The sequence below is a fragment of the Erpetoichthys calabaricus genome, chromosome 2 (assembly GCF_900747795.2).
Source record: "Erpetoichthys calabaricus chromosome 2, fErpCal1.3, whole genome shotgun sequence".
Lineage (NCBI taxonomy): Eukaryota > Metazoa > Chordata > Cladistia > Polypteriformes > Polypteridae > Erpetoichthys > Erpetoichthys calabaricus.
In genome coordinates, this window is record NC_041395.2 from 43,327,628 (window position 1) to 43,339,904 (window position 12,277).

The 12,277-nt window shown below is 38.3% G+C and overlaps 1 protein-coding gene across 1 annotated transcript in view; it reads right to left on the bottom strand.

Annotated features, from left to right (window-relative positions):
* The window catches only part of LOC114669641 (E3 ubiquitin-protein ligase TRIM39-like), a 100,811-nt gene that overhangs the window by 6,055 nt on the left and 82,479 nt on the right, over positions 1 to 12,277 (bottom strand). Inside the window, exons 11-13 of the mRNA XM_051922479.1 lie at positions 9,856 to 9,891; positions 4,559 to 4,585; positions 2,881 to 2,916 (exon numbers count right to left, since the gene is read on the bottom strand). Coding sequence (XP_051778439.1) covers positions 2,881 to 2,916; positions 4,559 to 4,585; positions 9,856 to 9,891 — 99 coding nt within the window. The remainder of the gene's footprint in view (positions 1 to 2,880; positions 2,917 to 4,558; positions 4,586 to 9,855; positions 9,892 to 12,277) is intronic.

The following is a 12,277-nucleotide window of genomic DNA, read 5'->3' on the forward strand; positions in this document are numbered from 1 at the left end:
AGTGGCACTGACTAGAAAGCAGCAGACAGAGCTGGAGGTGGCAGAGTTAAAGATGCTACGATTTGCACTTGGTGTGACGATGATGGATAGGATTAGAAATGAGTACATTAGAGGGTCAGCTCAAGGTGGACGGTTGGGAGACAAATTCAGAGAGGCGAGATTGCGTTGGTTTGGACATGTGCAGAGATGAGATGCTGAGTATATTGGGAGAAGGATGGTAAGGATAGAGCTGCCAGGCAAGAGAAAAAGAGGAAGGTCTAAGAGAAGGTTTATGGATGTGATGAGAGAGGACATGCAGGTGATGGGTGTAACAGAACAGATGCAGAGGACAGAAAGATATGGAAGAAGATGATCCGCTGTGGCAACCCCTAACGGGAGCAGCCAAAAGTAGAAGAAGAAGAACTATAGACATTAGAAAACAGAAAGTAAAATTCCAAAAGTAGGTGGCAGCGTATCTAAAGTAAAGGATCAGATAGATGAAACATAGCAAATAAACAGGTTTTGGTCAAAATCAGAAAAACTAAATGTTGCAAACCCAAATCATGAGGTCATGAAACTCTGTGAAATGCTCTTTTAATATTTCAACTAAGAAAGTCAATCACCAAACCCTAGTTGAGCAGTACAGTATGTATCAATTCTATTTTATTAAACCGCAAAATGAAAACAAAATGTTGTGAAATGAATGACCTTGGTACAATTACAACAGTGATGTCACTCGTCAAACGCTCTCATTGTCCCTTCATAGCAAATGTCAGTAGTCATACCCTACCAAGGTGGCACCCACAGATGACAGAAAACAGTGCAGTGGAAAGATGTAAAAATAATTTAACCTCATTAAAACAAAGGTTAAACTAAATTTAAACGGTGGAAATGAATCCTCCATAGTCCTAAACACCAAAGTACATCACACATGTACTTTTAAAGGTAACCAGGAACTTTGACAAAGTGATCACATTATAACAATTACTGTTTTTCCAATGGCTTCTTACAGTAATACCTACTGCAAAGTACAAAGTCATTATCATTAAAACAAGCTATTTTAAAGGAATCTTTTTGCCAAAGTTAAAGTATATAAGCATTAATGACATGAGAAGTGAGCTCCCAGAGAGTTACCAGCCCTTGCTGGATTCAGAGACCCTCACAGGATCTCTCTGTAGACACCTATGCCCAGACAATATCAAGCCAACATGACTCATGTTTATATGCACAGTACATACAACTTTCAACAAAAACAAAATCTCAAAAATGCTGTGGGCCTGTGGGTTAAACACACATGCTAAACCAACACCAATGTGCAATGCTTAGTTTCCTGATTTCTTTTTCTTTTTTCTTTTGGCCACAAGAGAATTCAGAAGCATGCATGTGCATACTGGTGTTTAAAGTCACATTTTCCATGTAAATGAGTCAGCTTAGTAAACTCATTCATTGAATTTTGATTTATGTGGGGTTATGACTTAAATCTCAAGGAAAAATAATAAATTCTGTGCAGTGCCAGTGTGGTAGACACAAAAAGTGGAATAGATGCAAATGTAAAGACCTGGATCAGCAAGGCAAGGGCAGCATTTATCCAACTGAAGAGCATTTGGAACTCCAAGGACATTGGCCAAACCACCAAGCTTTGTTTAATCAACACAAATGTCAAGTCTGTGCTGTTATATGGAGCAGAGACACTGAAAACAACAAAAGGTCACTCTGAGGAAAACCCAGACCTTCATCAGTTACTGCTTACGTCATATCCTGTGGATTCACTGGCCGGTGACCATCAGCAATGTGGAGCTGTGGTAGAAAACCCAGGAGTGCCCCACAGTGGAGGACATCCTCAAGTGGAGAAGGGGTTAGCTTGGTCACAACTCTGAGAAAGCTGGACCCCAGCATCACCAGGCAGGCCCTAACTTGTAAACTGCAGGGGACCCATAAGCAAGGATGACTGAGAAACAACTGGAAACAAAGGGCCTTGACACACATGCCATAGAACTGGGCTTGGCATGAGGGAAACTGATGGTAACAGCACAGCATAGCTTTATGATATGGAGTTGTTATCCAAAGTAAAATGGATTGAGGCCTGCAAAGGTTCTGCAAAAGGTCTCACAGGTCAGGCCAGGCCTCCTTTTCCTGTCTGTCAAAAGGCATAACCTAAAGGAGCTTAATCACAGATCCAGTGGCCTGACTCTGGCTTTGCAGATGTAAAATAGATGTTAGCTTCACAATAAACTTAAAAGTCTCAAAATATACAATAAAAGCCCCAAAACAGGAAAGATGACCTCTGATCTTTGGCTTGTATAAACAGGGTAAGCAAACAGTCTTTATAAAAGATTTATTAAAAAAATATATGAAGAAAAGCTCAAAAGAGCAAACGAAACACAAGGAGACACCTAAAAGACAATCCTAACCAAGGAAGGTCCAAATCCGAAATGCAAAAATCTAAATCCTAATTTTTCTAAGAATTGGTCTGTTTCAACTGGATCCAACTGTTAGGTTACATCAATGATTTAGTTTCACTCCATCATTTGGGCCTGTGCCCTCTGTCGTTCAACAGCCTTGGCCTCTCCCCATTCAGAAATTCACCTTCTTGAGTATTAAACCCTAGCTTACATCAGAAGAGCTCACAAATTTATTGCATATCTCTGCATTTCTTTATTGGTTTAGTTTGAATTGAGAAGATGTACAGGTGACTCCACTGACCACATTTCTGACTCACGTAGACATTTTCAGGTGTAAATGAAAATGTTGTTTTAAAAATGCTCATTATGTTAAGAATACCTTGGGAGTTGACTTTACATCAATGCCACAGTCCAGGCACAACATGCTATTATTATCTGCTTTAATTTCAGTAGCAAGCATCTTTAGATAAATAAGAATGGAAAATATTTAAATACGTACCTTCTTGTAGCTTTAAGCACTTTGTACATTTATGATCTGAAAAAGGGTAAATATTCAAATTAAAGAAGTCATTGTTCAGTAAGTCATTTGAATATCTGAACACTGAAATAAAACTAAACCCTTTTCCTTTCAACTTTTTACATGACCAGAAAACAAACATAAAGACATTCCTCGTTATTTTAATAAATATTAAGTAGTAGATTCTAATTAGAAAATGCAAAAATGTTTACATTAATGTAAAAATATTTTGGCAGGATGTCCTCTCAGATCTGTTGTAAAATTTCAACTTGACTTTAAGTAAACAACAACTTTGAATTGTTGGAGGAAAGTCACATATGAAAACTAAATTTTGCTATCAATAGAAAAAGCAGTAAAGTTACATGCTAAAGCAGCAAATCACTATTTAGAGGGTGCTGAACACATACTTCCAGCTGGCTTTGTCAGATTATGCAGCGGTTGTCCATTTCTTGCTCATCAGAGACTATCCTGCACTGTGTTAGCCACCCATCCCTCACTGAGCTGTGGCCCTACTGCAGAATTTGGCAAAGCTGTCCAGTCTGGTGAGGTCGGCTTATTTTTGTCTAGCTGTTTTTCTAGTAGGATACTGGATGTCTTCAGTCTGCCCAGTCACCCATCCAGCCAGAAGGTGGTGGTGTTCACCAAAACCCAAGGTATCTGCTTCACCTGTATTGGCAGCTGAGGTCCAGGTTGCCATATTTTTGTTTTTTTCTTATGTATATTCAGCCAGACTACAGCTAGCTAGTAGCTGCCCTGTTTTTATATTGTCAATGAAACCAGTTTATTCACAGTAAAGTGACAGTTTTTTGAGCTGCTAGCAATCCCAACCAGATTTTGCTTCACCACATCGAACCATTCATCAAACATCGAAGCACGCACATCGATCCTGGAGGATCCTAAAAGCGGCTGGAGTAGCAAGAAATTCAAGCTGGAATTCAGGGTTTGAATGTGGAGAGTTATAACGATATTCCAGAAGATGACATGACTGTATTTGGATAAATGTATATTGTTGCACATGAATAAATATAAGATATCCCCTGAAAATAAGCCCTAGTGTATCTTTTGTAGCAAAAATTAATATAAGTCCCGGTGTTATTTTTGGGGAAACACGGTATTTGTATCTGTTATATTACTATTATTTATTTGACTGAGTTGAATGCCATTATAATATTTTGCTTTTTAAAATAAAATGTATAGGAACAGGACAAAGTGTGGAAAACAAATGCTATATTCTCAGTGAAAGGGGAAAGAAGTCTTAAGTTTATGTAAAATAAAAACAAAAATGGAGTAAACAAGCTGCCTAATGAGTAGATAAAAACATCCTGGACCAGAACATATAACTTTTTCCGTCCTTACTATTACGTTAATTTTGAACTTGGAGGTCCAGCACCTCATGGATGGCACCACACATGTACTTTCCAAAAGTTATGACTACCATTTTTCATGTGAGTAAACACAGTTCTGATCTGTATACATTAGACAATAAACATGTATAGACAATTAACATGGTTCCGTCCTTTTAATTTTTATGTTGAATATACTTCAATTTGAACAGATATGTGGAGAATCCCATTATTTTAAACATGCATAGATAATACAGGGTCAAACCTGCAGTAACAGATTCAGGGGCAAAACAGAAAGCAGGCCAAAATTATCTTACCTACTTCATTCACAATTTTAAACAATTCTGAAAAAACAAAAGAAAACAGATGTATATTATCTTTCATTTATATTTTACTTAAATAGCTATTGATTAGAAAAAAATAAAATTATTTCAGATATCTGTTAATTATTATTATTTTGTTATTTAAAAAAGAAAAGGAGCATTGTTTCTGTTTCACAATCTTTTTTTTTTTGTTCCAGAATGACTGAATATTAAAATTAAATGTCAGTTGTTTGTACTGTGCCTACTGAAAAAGTGACATTTGTTTTGATAGAAAAGGGGCTCTTATGGGCAATCATCCACTTCCAAAATAATATCAAGGAATCAAAAATAAACTAATAAAGGTACATTTATTATGCATAAATAACCACATAGAGGAAAACACAAAAGGAAAACTAAATAAATATTTAAAAAAACAAACCTCCAGTTTATATGGGTCTACCTAAATTGCTGTTGAACCCATGTCTATACCAGCAGTTATACTGTTACTTATGACTGAACTTGGGAAAAAGAAATCTCGCCTGTAATGAGCCCAAGAAGATTTCTTTAGAAGGGAGCTGACAACATTTTGTCAGATTCACTCCTGCTCACATCCACAATGCAGTGTAGGAAGATCAGCACTTCAGCCTGAGGTCCAGGCCTAGGCCACTTCCACCTCTTCAGCTTGACTTAACAACTGACAACTAATCTGAGGCTCTTTGCTTCCATTACCCTGCCAGCAAATTGTAGACATATTCTTCTTAGCAAGAGTTCATTGTTCACAACATAAACTTTTCACTATCTGCCAGATTAAGATCTTTAGAGGCCCTAAGTACTTAGAAGATTTTGGTGCCCCCCAGATTCTAATTTTGTTGTATTCCCAGGATTAATATACATCATTATAGTATATATATGTATGTATGTAATTTTTTTCATTTAATGTGTGATCCCCTTTTTGTGGAACCTGGTTCAACTGCACCTTGCACTTTAGCACCATAAGGTCTGTGGTAAATTTATCAATGTAAAATTTCTGTGGTGTCCCCCTTCCCTTGAAGCCGTAAGTAGACAAGAGTACAAGGAGATAAGGCGCAAGGTGAAGAGAGAGGTGGTGAAGGCTAAAGAAAAAGCGTACGATGAGTTGTATGAGAGGTTGGACACTAAAGAGGGAGAAAAGGACCTGTACTGATTGGCTAGACAGAGGAACCGAGCCGGGAAAAATGTGCAGCAGGTTAGGGTAAAAAAGGATAAAGATGGAAACGTACTCACAAGCGAGGAGAGTGTGTTGAGCAGATGGAAAGAGTACTTTGAGAGGCTGATGAATGAAGAGAACGAGAGAGAGAAGAGGTTGGATGATGTGGAGATAGTGAATCAGGATGTGAAAAGGATTAGCAAGGAGGAAGTAAGGACAACTATGAAGAGGATGAAGGATAGAAAAACCATTGGTCCAGATGACATACCTGTGGAAGCATGGAGGTGTTTAGGAGAGATGGCAGTGGAGTTTTTAACCAAATTGTTTAATGGAATCTTGAAAAGTGAGAGGATGCCTGAGAAGTGGAAAAGAAGTGTAGTGGTACCGATATTTATGAATAAGGGGGATGTGCAGGACTGTAGTAACTACAGGGAGATAAAATTGTTGAGCCACAGCATGAAGTTATGGGAAAGAGTAGTAGAAACTAGGTTAAGAAGTGAGGTGATGATTAGTGAGCAGTAGTATGGTTTCATGCCAGGAAAGAGCAACACAGGTGCAATGTTTGCTCTGAGGGTGTTGATGGAGAAGTTTAGAGAAGGTCAGAAGGAGTTGCATTGCGTCTTTGTGGACCTGAAGAAATCATATGACAGGGTGCCTCGAGAGGAGTTGTGGTATTGTACGTGGAAGTCGGGAGTGGCAGAGAAGTATGTAAGAGTTGTACAGGATATGTATGAGGGAAGTGTGACAGTGGTGAGATCTGCGGTAGGAGTGACGGATGCATTCAAGGTGGAGGTGGGATTACATCAGGGATCAGCTCTGAGCCCTTTCTTATTTGCAATGGTGATGCACAGGTTGATAGACGAGATTAGACAGGAGTCCCCGTGGACTATGATGTTTGCTGATGACATTGTGATCTGTAGCGATAGTAGGGAGCAGGTTGAGGAGACCCTGGAGAGGTGGAGATATGCTCTAGAGAGGAGTGGAATGAAGGTGAGTAGGAACAAGACAGAATACATGTGTGTAAATGAGAGGGAGGTCAGTGGAATGGTGAGGATGCAAGGAGTAGAGTTGGCGAAGGTGGATGAGTTTAAATACTTGGGATCAACAGTACAGAGTGATGGGGATTGTGGAAGAGAGGTGAAAAAGAGAGTGCAGGCAGGGTGGAGTGGGTGCAGAAGAGTGTTAGGAGTGATTTGTGACAGACGGATATCAACAAGAGTGAAAGGGAAGGTCTACAGGACGGTAGTGGGACTAGCTATGTTATATGGGTTGGAGACAGTGGCACTGACTAGAAAGCAGGAGACAGAGCTGGAGGTGGCAGAGTTAAAGATGCTAAGATTTGCATTGGGTGTGACAAGGATGGATAGGATTAGAAATGAGTACATTAGAGGGTCAACTCAAGTTGGACGGTTGGGAGACAAAGTCAGAGAGGCGAGATTGCGTTGGTTTGGACATGTGATGAGATGCTGAGTATATTGGGAGAAGGATGATAAGAATAGAGCTGCCAGGCAAGAGAAAAAGAGGAAGGTCTAAGAGAAGGTTTATGGATGTGGTGAGGGAGGACATGCAGGTGATGGGTGTAACAGAACAGATGCAGAGGACAGAAAGATATGAAAGAAGATGATCCGCTGTGGCAACCCCTAATGCGAGCAGCCGAAAGTAGAAAAAAAAAGAACTATAGACATTAGAAAACAGAAAGTAAAATTCCAAAAGTAGGTGGCAACGTATCTAAAGTAAAGGATCAGATAGATGAAACATAGCAAATAAACAGGTTTTGGTCAAAATCAGAGAAACCAAATGTTGCAAACCCAAATCATGAGGTCATGAAACGCTTTGAAATGCTCTTTTAATATTTCAACTAAGAAAGTCAATCACCAAACCCTAGTTGAGCAGTACAGTATGTATCAATTCTATTTTATTAAACCGCAAAATGAAAACAAAATGTTGTGAAATGAATGACCTTGGTACAATTACAACAGTGATGTCACTCGTCAAACGCTCTCATTGTCCCTTCATAGCAAATGTCAGTAGTCATACCCTACCAAGGTGGCACCCACAGATGACAGAAAACAGTGCAGTGGAAAGATGTAAAAATAATTTAACCTCATTAAAACAAAGGTTAAACTAAATTTAAACGGTGGAAATGAATCCTCCATAGTCCTAAACACTAAAATACATCACACATGTACTTTTAAAGGTAACCAGGAACTTAAAAAAGTTGACAAAGTGATCACATTATAACAATTACTGTTTTCCCAATGGCTTCTTACAGTAATACCTACTGCAAAGTACAAAGTCATTATCATTAAAACAAGCTATTTTAAAGGAATCTTTTTGCCAAAGTTAAAGTATATAAGCATTAATGACATGAGAAGTGAGCTCCCAGAGTGTTAACAGCCCTTGCTGGATTCAGAGACCCTCACAGGATCTCTCTGTAGACACCTATGCCCAGACAATATCAAGCCAACATGACTCAGGTTTATATGCACAGTACATACAACTTTCAACAAAAACAAAATCTCAAAAATGCTGTGGGCCTGTGGGTTAAACACACATGCTAAACCAACACCAATGTGCAATGCTTAGTTTCCTGATTTCTTTTTCTTTTTTCTTTTGGCCACAAGAGAATTCAGAAGCATGCATATGCATACTGGTGTTTAAGGTGACATTTTCCATGTAAATGAGTCACCTTAGTAAACTCATTCTTTGAATTTTGATTTATGTGGGGCTATGACTTAAATCTCAAGGAAAAATAATAAATTCTGTGCAGTGCCAGTATGGTAGACACAAAAAGTGGAATAGATGCAAATGTCAAGACCTGGATCAGCAAGGCAAGGGCAGCATTTATCCAACTGAAGAGCATTTGGAACTCCAAGGACATTGGCCAAGCCACCAAGCTTTGTTTAATCAACACAAATGTCAAGTCTGTGCTGTTTTATGGAGCAGAGACACTGAAAACAACAAAAGGTCACTCTGAGGAAAACCCAGACCTTCATCAGTTACTGCTTACGTCATATCCTGTGGATTCACTGGCCAGTGACCATCAGCAATGTGGAGCTGTGGTAGAAAATCCAGGAGTGCCCCACAGTGGAGGACATCCTCAAGTGGAGAAGGGGTTTGCTTGGTCACAACTCTGAGAAAGCTGGACCCCAGCATCACCAGGCAGGCCCTAACTTGTAAACTGCAGGGGACCCATAAGCAAGGATGACTGAGAAACACCTGGAAACAGAGGGCCTTTACACACATGTCAAAGAACTGGGCTTGGCATGAGGGCAACTGATGGTAACAGCACAGCATAGTTTTATGATATGGAGTTGTTATCCAAAGTAAAATGGATTGAGGCCTGCAAAGGTTCTGCAAAAGGTCTCACAGGTCAGGCCAGGCCTCCTTTTTCTGTCTGGCAAAAGGCATAACCTAAAGGAGCTTAATCACAGATCCAGTGGCCTGACTCTGGCTTTGCAGATGTAAAATAGATGTTAGCTTCACAATAAACTTAAAAGTCTCAAAATATATAATAAAAGCCCCAAAACAGGAAAGATCTGATCTTTGGCTTGTATAAACAGGGTAAGCAAACAGTCTTTATAAAAGATTTATTAAAAATGTATATGAAGAAAAGCTCAAAAGAGCAAACGAAACACAAGAAGACACCTAAAAGACAATCCTAACCAAGGAAGGTCCAAATCTGAAATGCAAAAGTCAAAATCCTAATTTTTCTAAGAATTGGTCTAATCCAACTGCATCCAACTGTTAGGTTACATCAATGATTTAGTTTTACTCCACCATTTGGGCCTGTGCCCTCTGTCGTTCAACAGCCTTGAGTATTAAACCCTAGCTTACATCAGAAGAGCTCACAAATTTATTGCATATCCTCTGCATTTCTTTATTCGTTCAGTTTGAATTGAGAAGATGTACAGGTGACTCCACTGACCACATTTCTGACTCACGTAGACATTTTCAGGTGTAAATGAAAATGTTGTTTTAAAAATGCTCATTATGTTAAGAATACCTTGGGAGTTGACTTTACATCAATGCCACAGTCCAGGCACAACATGCTATTATTATCTGCTTTAATTTCAGTAGCAAGCATCTTTAGATAAATAAGAATGGAAAATATTTAAATACGTACCTTCTTGTAGCTTTAAGCACTTTGTACATTTATGATCTGAAAAAGGGTAAATATTCAAATTAAAGAAGTCATTGTTCAGTAAGTCATTTGAATATCTGAACACTGAAATAAAACTAAACCCTTTTCCTTCCAACTCTTTACATGACCAGAAAACAAACATAAAGACATTCCTCATTATTTTAGTAAATATTAAGTAGTAGATTCTAATTAGAAAATGCAAAAATGTTTACATTAATGTAAAAATATTTTGGCAGGATGTCCTTTCAGATCTGTTGTAAAATTTCAACTTGACTTTAAGTAAACAACAACTTTGAATTGTTGGAGGAAAGTCACATATGAAAACTAAATTTTACTATCAATAGAAAAAGCAGTAAAGTTACATGCTAAAGCAGCAAATCACTATTTAGAGGGTGCTGAACACATACTTCCAGCTGGCTTTGTCAGATTATGCAGCGGTTGTCCATTTCTTGTTCATCAGAGACTATCCTTCACTGTGTTAGCCACCCATCCCTCACTGAGCTGTGGCCCTACTGCAGAATTTGGCAAAGCTGTCCAGTCTGGTGAGGTCGGCTTATTTTTGTCTAGCTGTTTTTCTAGTAGGATACTGGATGTCTTCAGTCTGCCCAGTCACCCATCCAGCCAGAACGTGGTGGTGTTCACCAAAACCCAAGGTATCTGCTTCACCTGTATTGGCAGCTGAGGTCCAGGTTGCCATATTTTTGTTTTTTTCTTATGTATATTCAGCCAAACTACAGCTAGCTAGTAGCTGCCCTGTTTTTATATTGTCAATAAAACCAGTTTATTCACAGTAAAGTGACAGTTTTTTGAGCTGCTAGCAATCCCAACCTGACTTCAGCTGCTTTGATTCTGTTTTCTACTTGCCTGCTTCTTTTGTGAAGCAGCTGTTTTAAAGCGCTGCACTAAACAAGTCTTCCCAAATCAGTCCCAGCTTACAACTCTAAAATAATTATGTTGAAATGTATTGCAGTTATCAGTTATAACAACTTGCTCTGTTGCTTGACCATGATTTTGTTTATCTGTGGTATATTTAACTTCTGCCACTCAAGGATAACAACTACTGTTTAGATGGCATAACAGAATACAGTATTTATATACAGTGAAGGGAACACTTAATCACTGCAGTCTAGCATCAAGTTAATTAAGCTTCAAGGATATCAATGTGTCCAGTTAAGAAGCATAAGTGATTGTGAATAAACTTCACCTGCTTTGCAAATGAAATGTGACAACAGGTGCACTGGTGACACCATGTATTCAATTGAAAAGGAAAGACTTGTTAACATAAGAAGGAAGGAGGGAATAAAATCAGGGAAGATAAAAAGAGAAAAGGCGAGAGTAGGTGAGAAAATGCTTCCATTACAGAAGATGAAGGGAGGAAGATGAAGGAAAAAATTAAAAAAGTTAATCATTCATTATGACCTGGAGAAATATGCAATTACAGGGCAAGAATATGATTAGCTTCATCTGTTTTTCTTTGAAAAGTGTATTCGAAGCTCTGTGAAAGAACATAAACAGAGAGATCTCCACATTTGACCTATGTAGATGGTTTGCCACTTCCAACAAATAAGACATTAAATAAAATTTTTACACTGGCCAAAGGCTTGTTTGTCACTGGTCACTGGCAAGAGTCAGTGCCTGCTCATGTGCATAACTGGATGGTACTCAAGGTACCCCAAAGCAAAAACGTGGCACAAAGCTTTAGAAAACTCAGATGTTTATTGAATGAATGGTCGACATTGAGTTGTTGTTGGTAAAAAAGACAAAACGTGCACAAAAATGTGGAAAAAAAATGAGCAAAAATGATACAATGATGTATTTTTTGTTTTGTTTTTTCTGTCCTACTGGCCACTTTATTCTTTGTTAAGTAGTATTAACTAATTTTATTTTTATATTTTTTCTTTCTTCATCTTGTAAAGCACTTTGAGCTTTGGGAAAAAATGCTACTTTTGCTTGTTTTTTTTTTTTAATTCATTCAAGGGATCTTTGGGTGGTACCATACAGGTAAAAAATTATGCCAGATAATTTAATGGCTGCAGCCCACCACAGAATCATGAAAAATTGTAGCAGACAGAGACAATTGAGACTTGGGGACAAGAAACTGAAATTTGTGTGAACGGGAAAGGAAAATGGTTTAAATAAGCTGCCCTACAGGTAGTTAGGGTACACTGCAATTGAGCAGCTACTATTTTTATTCTTTCATTGCTACCTCCTCGTGGATTTGAAATAAGCAGATTAATTTTGTCTTTGGAAGCCTAGTGCATTTCATTCATACTCCTGGACATCATTGGGTAGTTTGTGAAAAAAGCTACAAGCAGTGAATGATGATTGCCTTCATCAAACAATATACAAAAATTAAAAGCATAAATTAAACAAGTATAAATAAAGTCAAGGTCAAACCTACAGT